At 35.7% G+C, this 15,537-nt stretch overlaps 1 protein-coding gene across 11 annotated transcripts in view; it reads right to left on the reverse strand.

Annotated features, from left to right (window-relative positions):
- CCDC102B (coiled-coil domain containing 102B) overlaps nucleotides 1–15,537 on the reverse strand; it is a 374,522-nt gene that overhangs the window by 75,617 nt on the left and 283,368 nt on the right. For 10 of the 11 annotated variants that reach the window (XM_015122187.3, XM_077975029.1, XM_015122188.3 and 7 more), the window contains one exon: nucleotides 1,018–1,188. The exons of the other annotated variant lie outside the window; for it this stretch is intronic. In XM_015122187.3, the coding sequence (XP_014977673.3) occupies nucleotides 1,018–1,188 (171 nt within the window). The remainder of the gene's footprint in view (nucleotides 1–1,017; nucleotides 1,189–15,537) is intronic. 11 annotated transcript variants of the gene reach the window in all.

A 15,537-nucleotide genomic window follows, 5' to 3' on the forward strand; every position in this document is an offset into this window, starting at 1 on the left:
CCCACCACGCATGAATATCATTAGAAAGTACGTATATATCTTCATAAAAAGAGACATAGCAAGGATGATACGCCTGCCAAGAGCCCCTAGCAAGCACAGAGGACAGTGTGTGAGCCTCATTTGTGGAATGATTGATTCTGTTTCCATATAATGTTATTAGAGAAGAAAATCCAGTTTGCTTGATTGGAATTGTTTTTACTAAAAACAAATTCTCAAAATGTGGAGTATGTTTGATTTTTAAATTACTCCATGGAAAAATAATTCAGCTGTTTATTTTTTTTATTTCCAACTGTTTTGCATTATATAGAAACAGTCTTTTTAACCAGGGAACTATGGTTTTTGCCTGAATAGTTGTCCAACAGGAGCAGAGACAGTGACTGGAAAACCATGTGAAAGAATGCTACTGTGGGTGACAGTTCCACAATCATAGTGACATTCGAGACTGTGTTTATTTAAAAAAAAAAACAAAAACAAATTTGTTGTTTGTAACTGCAGCTGCAATCACCCCCACAGTTGTAAATGTGTGCTGTTAAGATATTACACCGAGATATCTATCTTCCAAGAACTTCTAAAATATTCTATAAACCGTTATTGAGTTGACCTAACAAAACAAAATGAAGTACCTAGATTCTTTTGAACACTAAAGAGCGCTGAAAAAATATATAATATATAATATGTATCATACTTGTTGATATAGATGCTTAAATCTTAAAACACCCAAGCTTTAATGATACTGTGCCCATATTTAAACACACACACACGCACACGCATGTGCACACAAGATCATGCTAAAGTACTGACACTATAGAGCACTCATAAAACATACTATTACCACCACAAACATGTGCACATTGTCTGTGTAATCTTATTTCTTTCTTAACTCTTTTAAAATTGATTTAAGATATGAATATTTATATTCCCATTAATGCCATATGTTAATAAGAGAGACAATCTTTAGATGTGCTCTAAAATACTATTTAGAAGCTATTCAGTACATGTTCACTTATAAAGTAGTACCTCATCTTCTTTCTGGTTGAGTCCCTGCTTTAGTTCTTCCACTTGTAATCTTAGTTTCTTTACTTCTGCCTCATTTTGATCCACTCGGTTGTTTGCATGAGTCAGTTCTGCAATATTTGCCTGGTATTGTCTGCTTAGTTTATAGTAGGCATGTTGAAGGTTCAATAATTCCTTTCAAAGGAAAACAAAAAATTACATTATTTACAGTCTACTCTGATAAAATCAGAAGAATGGCAACTTCTTTTGACAAAAGAGAAAAACATTTTAGGAAGAATTTAGATGAGCCATCATCTTCATTTGGAATTCTACATTTCTGTAATCAAATATTATAATTAGTATATGACTATCAATGAAAGATATGTGACTAAAATACAATACACTCTATGTTGTTTTCTAAATGATCTATTTTGCACCTTATACAAACGTAGTTTTTATATAACCTTCCCCCAAAAGGAAATAACATAACCATAAACAAAAAAATATAAATACATGCAAAAAAAGTGTTCATCCTGATCACCCACTAACTCAGCAGATGCTAAAAGTTTGCACACTACATGATTTAATTATTTTCTGAAGAAAATAGGTTTTGTGAGGCTGTGGTCATGTCGTCACAGGCCACAACTTCTGAAACCACATGAACCAGGCTCAGAAACCTGCAGTAAGGACCCGTCATGGGTAAAGAAATATATTAATATATCACAGGGTGATTGGACTGCAAATCAATCTTGTTATAATTAATACCATACACTATATAAATTAACAGGTTACAATAATTATCCTCAGATTATTAATATCATTTCTCATTTTTAGTTAAAATTCGCAGTGTAAAATTAATTGTACTATCATTATAGAAAACATCTTTATTGGGCCGGGCACGGTGCCTCACGCCTGTGATCCTAGCACTTCGGGTGGCCAAGGTGGGAGGATCACGAGGTCAGGAGATCGAGACCATCCAGATAACATGGTGAAACCCCATCTCTACTAAAAAAAAAATACAAAAAATTCGCCGGGCTTGGTGGTGGGTGCCTGTAGTCCCAGCTACTCGGGAGGCTGAGGCGGGAGAATGGCATGAACCCCAGAGGTGGAGCTTGCAGTGAACCAAGATGGTGCCACTGCACTCCAGCCTGGGTGACAGAGCGAGGCTCCATCTCAAAAAAACAAAAAACAAAACAAAACAAAATATATTAAAACTATAAAGAAAAAGTTAGCCTCTGGTTCTTCATAACGTTATAATATTGTAGGAAAACCCAAGGATATTTCTTTGGTTTCCTAAAACACACTGTCATATTACTTTATATACAAAAATCACAAATAGGCAATCATAAAAAATGCATTGGTAATTATCTTAGGATGTCTAGGTAGAAATTGAAAGTGGAATTATTTTCACATCTCAAATCATCAGTAATACTAATGATGAATTCATGATCCAAAAGTTAAAAATAGCCATAAAATATTGGAAAATAAATGTGGATGTGGTGTTTTTCTCTTAATCAAAACTTTAGGGGAAGTTTTACTAAGTATGATCCCAAATCATGAGATCACAAAATGATAAATTCAATCACAGTAAGTATATAATTTGCATATAACAAAATATATTTAGTATCTCTCAAATTAGGGGCACATCATTTTGAATTTATGTAACATTTTTGGCCTGACAAAATTACAGATATTATAGAAAATTATAGTGGCAGCCAGGGCTTAAGGACAGGGTAGGAGGAGGGTAAGGTAGATGTGAAGGTAGCTTAAAAGGAACCTTGTGATGAGAATGTTCTCATCACAATCTGGGCATAAGCGACGCCCAGATCTGTCTGCATTATTTTATACAACCACATATGAATCTAAAAATATCAAAAATAAAAAGCTTAATTGAAAAAATCAAGATGCCTTCAGACTGGCAAAGGCTAAGTATGGTAAGATAATCTGCCAGTAAAATGTGGAGAAATAAGGATTCATTTATGGGGAAACACGGGCAATATTTTTTAATTAAAAATGCACATAAAGTCAGACCCAGCTGTTGTATTTCCAGGAATGTATTCCACAGACATACGCATAGTTGTATGAAATGTTGTGATTATGAGAATATTTGTTGCAGCATTGTTTTGTTGTTGCTGGTGTTTGCAGTAAATGCTGGAAACTAAATGTCCGTGAAATTAGCCTGATTAAGAAAAACCATTAAACCGTTAAATATAATATGGCAGCCTTTTATATATTCATATGGAGAGATCTCCAAAATGTTAAAGCAAAATGCAAAACTGTGTGAAGTGTATGGTATTAGAAGAAACAAGCTGATATAAAGCGACTTTTGACCTGACACAATTGATAAGTTGCAGGCTCTTAGTCTCTGTGAATCCCGGCTTTCCGAAGTCCCGAAGAGGTGGGGTGAGGGTGTGGATACAGGGCAGGACCTGGCAGAGAAAATGCTGGTCCTCACTCTCAGGGAGCAGGGAGTTTGAATGAAAGAGAAAGCCCCCCATGCCTATCAACTATTGCCTGTCTCAAGAATGTCCACCTCCTAGTATCCACTGAAAACCGGAGCGTCAAATGAAGGGGACATTTTAGTTTCTGTCCTGCAAATCCTGCCCCTTCATTCCATAGGAGTCAAAATCACAACCATTGATATTTAAACCTTAATGATGCCAACAGGCAGCTGGAAACAGACAGATTTGGCTTGGGCAGCTAGACAGGATACTCAAAGTGGTTTTCTGGGTAAGCTTGCCCTGTCACTTCAATCGCTTCACAGTAACACTGTCATTTATGCACCATCACTGAGTTTGCTATATTATACCACACATCACATTTAAAATGCAAAGAGATTTCTCATTTCTTCTCTTCAGAATGCAATTTTCAAATGTCAAGTTCTATACCATATTCTTTTACAAAGCAACATGTAATAGGGAGCACAATTCTATTATTTGGAACAACAATGGAACATTTAAAAAAAGATCTTTCTTGATCTGTCAGCATAAAGAATTTGCTGCACAAATAATTCAGAACTTAATGGGAAAGTGATAACTTTGCAAGTTGATGGCTTTCTTTCCGGCATTTTGCACCTACAATCACTTACATGACTTTGTGCTTTAGCAACATTATTTCTTATTAATGCTTTGTCATTAGGTGTGTAAAATTTACTTAGATTGATTTAAAAGGAGTAAGCAAAAAGCCTTCAGTGTTCATACAAGGAAAGAGGAAGGAACGAACAAAAGGAAGGAAGGAAAGGCATCTCTATTTGTCAATGCGAATTCTACCCCGGTTATATGCCATTTTTATAAGCAGAGCCCTGGCATTCACGTTCTACAGTTTGGCCATTTGCTCAGAGAATATCAACTTATTCTCAGGCCTAGGAGGTACCTATGTATTTGTGAAACTATATTCTCAGTAAGTCATACCCAAGCCAGCAGCAACGGCATCACTTGGGAACTTCATTCAAGACCTACTGAATCTGAAACTCAGGGACTCGAGCCCAGAAGCTGTGGGTTTAACAAGTCCGCAAGGTGTTTCTGATTCACCATAAAGTTTGAGAACCATTGGTATAAGCCAATTCTAATAAGCTTTCCTCTTGCCAGTGACTATGTTAGAAAAGTGGATGTAACTTAGCTGCACAATGAGAAAAGAGAAAAAGTATCCTTGAGTGGGAAATAATTTTTTAGAAATGTTTATCACTTAAAAATATGCAAGGAAGATACGTGCGCCTTGAGTTACAACAACAATCTGAGGGGAGTCCTGCTTACACCTGGGGTTGGTAGACCCTTGGTATTTTTTGTTACGTGAGAAAATATATCCAATTATATTTAGAGCCAAACTCATAGCTCAACATATTCTAATTGTGTTCGTAGAGTGCCTCAATAAAGGTAAGAATTGGATTTCACTTTAAGGAGAAAAATACATTGCTTCCTTAATGCAAAGATATTTTAAAAATCAGTCTAAATTGATAAAATCAGTTTAAAGTGATTTTTAAAATATCAGCTTAAAGTGATTTAAAAACAAAATCAGTTTAAAGGCATTAATGTTTTCCAGGTACCTACCCTATGAGAAATTCTTCACAAACCTTCTCTCTCTAAATCCACATGACAATCCTGTGTTAGAGGTAATATTTTTTCCTACTTAGTCTCAGAGAGCTATGCAAATTGCTTATGGCCAACCTAACTAAAATTAATCCTACATTTTCATTTTACCAAAACAATATCACAGAGCTGGCGTTCATCTTGTTATCAGGAGGACTTATCTTTAAGATTTGACAAGTTATTTGACATTTTGATCCATTAATTCATGTCCTCTCTATTTTACTTTCAAGGGAAGAGATGGATTTCTTCTTTATTTCTCAAAGCAGGCTGTGCACAGTGGCTAATGCTTGTAATCCCAGAACTTTGGGAGGCTGAGGCGGGTGGATCCCCCCCAGAGGTCAGGAGTTTGAGACCAGCCTGGTAAACATGGTGAAACACTGTCTCTACTAAAAATACAAAAAAAAAAAAAAAAAAAAAAAGCCAGGTGTGGTGGCATGTGCCTGTAGTCCCAACTACTTTGGAGGCTGAGGCAGGGAATCGCTTGAACCCAGGCAGAGGAGGCTACAGTGAGCTGAGATCCTGCCACTGCCCTCCAGCGAGGCAACAGAGCAAGACTCGATCTCTAAATAAATAAATAAATAAATAAATCTCAAAGCTATGGCCTTTGCTACTATCCATTCATTTCCGTTAATTTTGTGATAGAAAAGTGATGGGAATCTCCTCACACACTCACTTTGTTCTTTCCATACATGTTACAGTAAATAGTGAAGGTATATAGGATCATACAGTATAATCCAATGAATATGTTAGATGCTATTATTATCTAAAATTGCAGTATCTTTTATAACTTGCATGTAGATGTATGATTGGAAAGCATCCAAAATGAATCCTAATTTGAAGATTTAGTGGTTTGCATTTGAAAAGAGAATTAGGTAGATAGTAATATCTATATGTACTTCAGAGCAAGCTTATTCTAATATGCTGTAATGATAAAAAAAATACATAATTACTGTGCTATATATTCATATTCTGGAAGAGAAAAATCTGAACAGAAAATATGTATAAAAATATATAGTAATAAAGATTATTTGTCAGCATGTAATCCTCTGTAAATCTAAATCTATGCAACTGATAGTACATATAATTCACAGTTCTTTTATAAGCAGATCTCTATGATTTCAGATCTTGATATAGAAAAGAAACATATAAAATGTGTTTGTGTATATATTTTTAATAGAGTAATACAGTATTAGTTTCTCATATAGATTGAATCAGTTTCCAAAGATGTGAAATATTTGATGGAATGCTTTAAATTATATATATTGTTATGGCATTAGTTTATTTTGTTATATGTAAGGATATTGCTTTCTATCTAGAATTAATTGTACATATAATACATCAACTACTGAAGATTGAGTTTAGTCATAGCAAGCTAACAAAATATATTTTCTTATACCTTAAAATGACATAATGAGAATCTGGTAAATATAAATCAAATCAGTTTGTATGTATCTCATTGAAGGAAAAACAAAACATCATACAGGAAATTTAAAAGTACTATTATATATGTTATTTCTATCCATTCAAATTTTTAATACATAGAAATTTATAAATTTCTGCATCTATAATATCAAATATGTGTATTAATAATATACTGATCTGTAGATAACATATAATTCATCATATGACACATAGTTCAACTATATTTAAGAGAAAAAACAGTATGGAAAATTGGAAATAACTTGCTCATGGTCCGTTGAAGCCTTGTTATACACTCACCACAAGTAATAATGCTATCAACAAGGGCAGATTTTCTCTTCTCAAAAGTTGACCCAGATACATTGGATTGTTATAACAATCAAATGCATCTACTTAAATACATTAAAGAAGTCACAATACCACTCAAGTTAAACACATTATAATTTTTGTACTACCTACCTGTTTTTAAGATAATTCTCACTATACCAAATTCCTACCTCAGAAAATACAGAAACCAAAGGAACATGTATCTTCAACAAGAATAAATTCAATGTTATTCATAAACATTTATGATACATGGTGACAGATGATAGCTTTAAAATAAGAGCATTTTATTCATCTTAATTGGCATATTTAGTGGGTCCACTTAACATCTTATGTGTTAAATATAGTGTGATTTAGTATTGTCTATAGTGTTGATATAATATCATTCATTCCACAAGCATTCACTAAATGTCTACCATGTGCCAATGACTGTGCTATGCATTTTACGTATAAAAGTGAACAAGTTAGATACGATCTCTAACCTTGTAAAGCTTAGAATAGATTTAAAAACCATCAAATAAGGATATTTGTCAATTGTGACAATTACCAAAAAAATGCTCATGATTTTTTAAGATAGAGAATAATTAATGAGGGGTAGAAGAGAAGCAGGAAAAATCAAGTGACAGGAAGTTTCTGTCCTGTGCCTCTGAGATACCAGTTCTGTATGGAAGGACGTATTTCACTAGCTGCTGGAAAAACGGTCTCACAACAGCTCTTCACCGACAGCTCTTTCCTCTTGGCTGCAAAGAGACTCCTTACCAAGTCCACACCTACTTCCTGGGGCAGTGATCATTTTAGAAGTATAAAGGACTGTTGCTACCCCAACTTGGGACAGGTCCAAAGGTCCATCCCAGCTTCAGAAGTACCCCAAGGATCAGCTGAGGTCCCATAATCACAGCCCTCCCAGTCCTACTTCTCCCTCTGACCTGGGCTGCTTGGTTCTCCCCACAGCTAATGTACTACCTAGTACACTTCCTGCATGTTGGTATCTCCAGGATCCGCTTCCCAGGTAACAGGCTTCAGCATCTGGTGTCCCTGGCTGTCACTTTAGAATATCTGCCCTGCAGAATGAAATCTCCTGGCAAAAGTCAGTCCATGGATGGAAAATAGATGATGGAAACTTTACTGAGAAAGTAATGTATAAAACTGTGTGAATCCACAATATCGTACTCTGTAAATTAGAGTTAGTTTTGGATCTCTATATGTAACAATGCTTGAATATGTGTAAAGTGAGTAGAGTAATTAGAAGCCTAAAAAATTCAAAATCAAATTTTGGAGTATGTCTTTGTATTTATTCAATGCCACAGATAAGTAGGCAAATGATCAAAAATATTTGTTGAGCATCCACTAATGTTTTATCTAGTCAGTTATGTAAACGTTCCCAATTACATTCAAGTATTGAGAAAATATAGAAAAAAAAATCAACAAATTTTATCTTATTTCTAAGTTCTACTTTCCCCATCTGTAAAAGCGCATCTAAAAGCAACTTCACAAAATTGTACCATTAAGTGATCTATATGTACATCGCTTCACGATACGAGAATTAAGTATAGCAGGAGATTGACTGCCTAGAAGGGACTGTTTTATGTGTTCATTTTGATCAGATGCAATCATAAGCATAGGTATCAGGTCCAGAGTAGACCAAGCATCTCAACAAATGCAATCAGGGATGGGGATCCTTTCACCTTTCTTCTCTGCCATCCTCAGGTCATATGTGCTCTTTGTCCTTTGCCTGCTATTTTATAATCACAAAGTAACTGCCAAATTTTGCTGCACAGAGAGTTGAGGAGAAGCAGCAAAGATAAAAGTTGTTTCTCCTAATGAGATTTGTGTCCGTTTGTTGATAAGACAATCTCCTGATACTATACATGGGAAAACATGATAAAGAGAAAAACATTGCACATAAGAATGAAAAAGTTATGATCATTTAAATGATACATACATAAAAGACACGGTTTAAACAAGATAATTTTTCTTTTTATTTGAAAAAAATACTAATTTATTCTTTTAAATTATGAGACCATAATATTATTTGTTTCTTGTTATTTGACAACTGCTATTTATTTTTATCATGTTCCAGAGTTAATTTGATAGACCTAAAACACTATCTTTGTGGGAAAAAAAATATTTAGAGACAGATGTCTGGGGGAGTATATTCTTCCTTACACATTTTTTTATGGACAGACTTCCGTTAGAAAGTGAAAGACTGGAAGATAGCATTGGATGACAAGATGACATGGAGTTGACTTATTTGAGGGAGAAGGGTATTGCAGGTAGGTGGGAGGACCCTTCTAACAGATTTTTAAGCATTATGTATTGAGGAGAAGGGGGAAGAGCATCAGATGATTTGGTTGTGGGCAGACAGGGTAAAGATCTTAAAATCCCGGTATAGAGTTTGAATCTAATTTTTACTTAAATGTTTGGAGAAGGCATGGAAAGTAAAGGAAAACATTGATCGAGAGAGTGAAGTATACATCGTTTCTGAAAACAAACAAACAAACAAACAACCAAAACACTTTCATCTCACTTAAAGAGGTAATGACAGTAATAGAGAACTAGCGAAGAATTACAATAAAGTTGATTCAGTTACGATATTTTCATCTGTGATTAACAGGAAAAAGACAGGCAAAATTCAAGAAATGTTTTTGTCTTACATGATAAATCTAAGGTTACAGTGGCTTCATGGTTGTTAATTTGGCAGTTCAGTAACCCTGCTAAGGACTGGGTTCATATTTCAATGTTGAGAACGGTGGTTGCCTGCATTATTTTTCACAAACATTTGGCGCTCATCCTGAGAGGATGATTATACAGCCCCTGCTGCTGAAATTAGGCATGGCCATGTGAATATCTTTGGCCAAGGAAATACAGGAGAAGGGATGTTTGTGGTCTCCAGGCAGCTGAAGAGTACCATTCACCACGCCCTCTTTTCTGCCTCTACAATTGTATCAAAATGTACACTTGCATCCCTCTGTCACTTTGTGGCACTGGAAGACATGTGGGTGGGCAAGAAATAACTGTTTTTTTTGAAGCCATCTTGATTTTCAGGTCTATTGTTGCTATAGCACAATCCAGCTTGTTCAAGCTGGTGCAGTGTTCTCAGTGTTGTTGTTTTAATAGTTTCACTAAGTGTGAAAAAAATTCACTAGTTCTCCAGGACTTCACTTTATGTCTAAATGGCTAAAGTTGTGTCATATGTTAATGTTTAAACCCATCTGTGATCAGGAAAACATACCTACTAAATAAATTACTCTAATAATTAGGTCTTGGGCCTAAGAATGGAGCCTTTAATAATGAAGTGCAAGGGGGCCATTAAGAGAGGGAAAATATATGAAAAATTAGACTTGTATCACGACAGGGAAACTGGAAAAGGAGATGAATAGTAATCAACTGAGAATGTCTATTATCTGAGATATCATTTCTCCTTTCTTCTCTTCTTTCCTTCTTTTCCTCATTTCATCCATTCATTCATCCAACTAATATTTATTGGTAATCAGCAATGTAACAATGATAAGCACCAAGGACAGAGATATGAAATTGAGATGGCCAGGTGGGAAGGGGTCCCCAAAGAAACTCCATCCAGCCTGTACCCTGGGGTGGAGCCACAGTAGTTCACACTGTTTGCAGCGGGGAGGAGCCTGATCCTTTCTCTACCTGGGTAAACCTGGTATTTAATCTGTGATGTGGGAAGCACACTAGCAGGATTCTGGCTTTGCAGAGAGTCCCTGATTCTTTTTTTTTTTTCCTTTTTGTCCAATAAAACCCATTTTTCTCACCCTTTAAATTGTCTGTGGGTCTAATTTTTCATGGTCATGTGACAAGGAGCCCATCTTTAGCTGAACTAAGGAAGTCCTACAAGAAAATCAACCTGTAATCTAGTTTGCAGGAGAAAACAATAGCAAACAACAACAACAGTAACAAATCAGTAGGTACTCTACTTGGAAAGGATTGTGTTAGAGGTAAGTTAAAGAAGAGGTACACAAAGCAGCTAACAGCATGGGAAATGATGACAATATTTCCTAGAGAAAGGAACATTGGATCTGAAATTTGAAATATGAGTAAAAGTTGTGATAAAAGGAATGATTGAGAGGAAGTATCTCCAGGCAGAAATAGTAGCACATGCCAAGACCAAAAGTAAGAAAGAGCATGATGTATTGAGAGGGGCCTGAACTGCAGTGCATGTGGAGTGTGTGTGTGCATTGGCTTGCCTCACATGGCCATGAACTTATTAGTAGAACGCTTACATGTAGTGGAAAGGATTAGCTAAAATACAAATAAAATACTGTATCACCATATCTAAATATATCACCAATATTTCACCAGACATTAAGATCCCACAGTATGAAAAAAATCAAAATAGAGGTATAGCAATTCTATTTTCATATATAAAAATCTTATGTACTTTGCTTACAAATAAACTAGTTTTTTACAAATGTAAAATTCGAATTTCCAAATTTGATGCTGCAGGTTCCCTGACTATAAAAATAGGGTCAAAAGTAAGTATCTCTGAGGGTCATTCTCTTGTTAAAATTCTAATAACTTATATAATCCTTTAACATATTATCTGTAAAACAGGACTTTACTCTGTTATAACAATTGCAAATGGAAATGAGAGGACAAATGGGAAGACTATACTGATAATGTCTCTGACTAGTTTGCTCAAGAGCCGTGAGTCATACTCTGTATGTGTGTGTGTGTAATATTTATCTCTGGGACTAAGGCATTTATATATATGTATGTGTATATATGTGTGTGTCTATACATGTGTATATATGTACATAGTCATATCACTAATGGAATACTTTTTAAGAATAAATAGGCTATTCTAGGTTAGAACAAATGCAGATCTAGTTTTATAATACACACTGCATTTCACCCCAGAAGAAATCAAGACATCCATGATTATGAAGATTCATTTTTACTATATTTATTGTAGAAAATAATAACACCCATCTCAAAAGGCCATTGGGCATGGTAAATGCATTTAAAAAAAAATCTGATAAAGTAACTAACACATAATACCATGTTCATAATGCTTTTTATACATACATTTGTTGTTTTATACATAGCTAATTAATATTGTTGTTATTACCATAAGAATAAACTATCCTCTTATACTCTGATCATTGGCTGCACATAGCCCTTGGAGGGACTCAGAAAGAAACATAGGTAATAGACATTCCTTATGTGAAAGTTCTTTGTTCATTACATGGAGTTTCCTTTGATACATTTCTTTTCTACAATTCCCAGAGAGCTTGTACTATATCAATAGGAAAGAAATGAATGCCTTTTCTCCACTCTCAAGCAAGTCTACCTGCTATAGTCATTCAAAAACAGATGTGAGTTTATGTCATATTGATAAATACACTGTTTGATTCTAGTGATACATGTGAACAAAATGAACAAAATAGTCACTGCTTCTATTCTCTAGACCAAGTATTAGATGCAGACAGCTGGAAATAAGATAAACAGAGTTAGGAGAATCTAAGGGTAAGTAGAATAGAGGCATATTTGAAGGCAACATAAGACAGAGAAGAGTGACTTGGGAAGTCTTAGATATTCATTGGTCATAAAACCCCAGAACTTTGCTGCTTTTTTTTTTTTTTTTTTAACAACTACAACAACAAACAGAGGTTTGCTCTGTCACTCACACTGGAGTGCAGTGGCACAATCTCGGCTCATAGCAACCTCTTTTTCCCAGGTTCAAGGGACTCTCATAACTCAGCCTCTTGAGTGGCTGGGATTACAGGCATGCACCACCATACTGGGCTATTTTTTTTTCTTTTACCATTTTCAGTAGAGACTGGGTTTCACTGTTTTGGCCAGGTTGGTCTCGAACTCCTGGCCTCAAGTGATCCATCCACCTCAACCTCCCAAAGTGCTGGGATTACAGGCATGAGCCAATGTGCCAGGCTTACATCTTAAAACAAAAAGAGAAACTTATTTTGATTACATGCCCCACTCAACCTATAGACTAGATCTCTTTTTCCCCTCAAAGCAAAACTTTCTAAAATAGCTTTCTATAGTTTCTTTATCCACTTATCCATCTCCAATGTTTTCTTCTCTTTCCATTATTGCTCCTTCACATGACTCCAGGAAAACTTCTCATGTCAAAGGCACTAATGGCTTCAGGATAGCCAACCACATCACTAACTCAAATTCTCAATAATGTTCATTATTTTATGATAATTACTCTCTCTCTATATATATGATGATTATGTGATGATTAATATTGAGTGTCAACTTGACTGGATTGAAGGATGCAAAGCGTTGTTCCTGGGTGTGTCTGTGAGGATGCCACCAAAGGAGATTAACATTTGAGTCAGTGAATTGGGTGATGCAGACCCACCCTCAATCTGGGTGAGCACCATCTAATCAGCTGCCAGTATTAAAGCAGGATTAAAGCAGGCAGAGGAGCATGGAAAGACTAGACTGGCTGAGTCTTCTGGCCTCCATCTTTCTCCCATGCTGAATGCTTCCTGCCCTTGAAAGCTTTTGGACTCCTGGACCTACACCAGTGGTTTGCCAGGGGCTCTAGGGCCCTTTGGCCACAGACTGAAGGCTGAACTGTTGGCTTCCCTACTTTGGGGGTTTTGGGACTCAGACTGGCTTCCTTGCTCCTCAGCTTGCAGACGGCCTATTGTGGGACTTCACCTTGTAATGGTGTGAGTCAATACTCCCTTTCATACACATCTATCCTATTAGTCTCCTGTCACTCTAGAGAACCCTAATACTATATATATATGTTTGTGTGTGTGTGTGTGTGTGTAGATGTATGTATATATATAGACACATATGTGTGTGTCTATATATGTGTATATATGTGTGTCTATATGTAATTATGTATATAATATAGATATATGCATATAGTTAGATTGAGAATTTAGCTCCAGGCTTGCATATGCAAGCTTGTTTCTATCCATATCAGAGTATAAAACAAAATACTCTCATTAAATTAAAAAAAATCAAACCTCATACTATGGCAAACACTGATATGGAGGTTAGGAGCTGGAGTAATCACCAAGATGGAAAATCACCCTCATTGCCAAATGAAACCCTGGGAATACAAAGTAGAAATAAGCCCCAAATGACTCAACAGCTCAGAATACAGAAGCCCACAGAAAAATCAATCTGACAGAAAAGCTAGCTCAAAAACAAAGTTTCAAACCCTAAGAAGTAATGATTCAATGTGAGAAGGAGTAAACAAACACAGTAGAAAAATTAGGATTCAAAGAGCTTAAGCTACAGCAATGTGAAAATGCCAAAAAACCACATATTATTAAATGATAAACAAATTATAAATTATAATTAATAGGAAACTGTGAGAACATAAAGGACAGATTTGGGGTAAAAAGTAGAACTTTCTAAAAAGCTACATAAAGTTCTAGAAATTAAAAAGACAATGGATGAATGAAATAGATATTATTGAGGAATAAATATATAAAAGATCAAAATTAAATAACATGAAATGCAGAAAAATGTTCTGAAAAAAATCGTAATGAGATAGAAGGATTAACAGACATACACTGAAATCTGGAATTCCATATCAAGCTGTCTACTTGACATGTGTACATTTTACATGTATATTTTATAACTCCATAAAGGCCAGCCCTAAAGTCAATTGCAGTCAATACTTTCACTGATACTCCTTTCGTTGCCAGAACTCAGGCACATGGTTACCAGTAAATAAAGGGTGGCTGGGAAATTCACTTTACCTATGTAGAGTCATCCAAGTAAGATGAGGAAATAGATACAATATGTACTTGTCAATTCTCTGCCAAACAACCAAATTAGAATTGTAAGTATATAGAAAATTTGAATGAAAAAAATGTATCTACTATAAAATGTATGTGTGGGTGTTTTAGTCCATTTTCACACTTCTATAAAGAAATTCCCAAGACTGGATAATTTATGAAGAAAAGAGGTTTAGTTGACTCACAATTCAGCATGGATGGGGAGGCCTAAGGAACCTTACAATCATGGTGGAAGGCAGAGGGGAAGCAAGGCACCTTCTTCACATGGTAGCAGGAAGTGGAAGTGATGAAGGAAGGGGGAGGAGCCACTTATAAAACCAACAGATCTTGTGACAACTCACTATCACAAGAACAGGATGAGGGAAACCACCCCCATAATTCAATTAGCTCCATCTCCTCTCTCCTTTGACACATGGGGACTATGGAGATTACAATTCAAGATGAGATTTGGGTGGGGACACAAAGCCTACCCATATCATTCTTCCCCTGGCCCCTCCCAAATCTCACATTTTTTTCAAATTTCAAAACCAATCATGCCTTCCCAACCTTCCCCCAAATTCTTAAGTAATTCCAGCATTAACCCAAAAGTTCAAGTCCAAAGTCTCATCTGAAATAAAGCAAGTCCTTTCTGCCTATGAGCCTGTAAAATCAAAAGCAATTTAGTAACTTCCTAGATACAATGGGGGTAAAGGTATTGGGTAAATATACCTGTTCCAAATGGAAGAAATGGGCAAAAAACAAAGGGTGACAGGCCCCATGCAAGTCCAAAATCCAGTGGTGCAGTTATTAAATCTTGCATTAGTCAGGCTTCTCCAAAGGTACAGAACTAATAGGATAGATGAAAATATGAAGCAGAGTTTATTAAGGAGTATTGACTCACATGATCACAAGGTAAAGTCCCCCAATAGGCCTTCTGCCAAATGAAAAACCAGGAAGCCAGTCCAAGTCCCAAAACCTCAAAGGTA

The sequence above is a fragment of the Macaca mulatta genome, chromosome 18, assembly GCF_049350105.2.
Source record: "Macaca mulatta isolate MMU2019108-1 chromosome 18, T2T-MMU8v2.0, whole genome shotgun sequence".
Lineage (NCBI taxonomy): Eukaryota > Metazoa > Chordata > Mammalia > Primates > Cercopithecidae > Macaca > Macaca mulatta.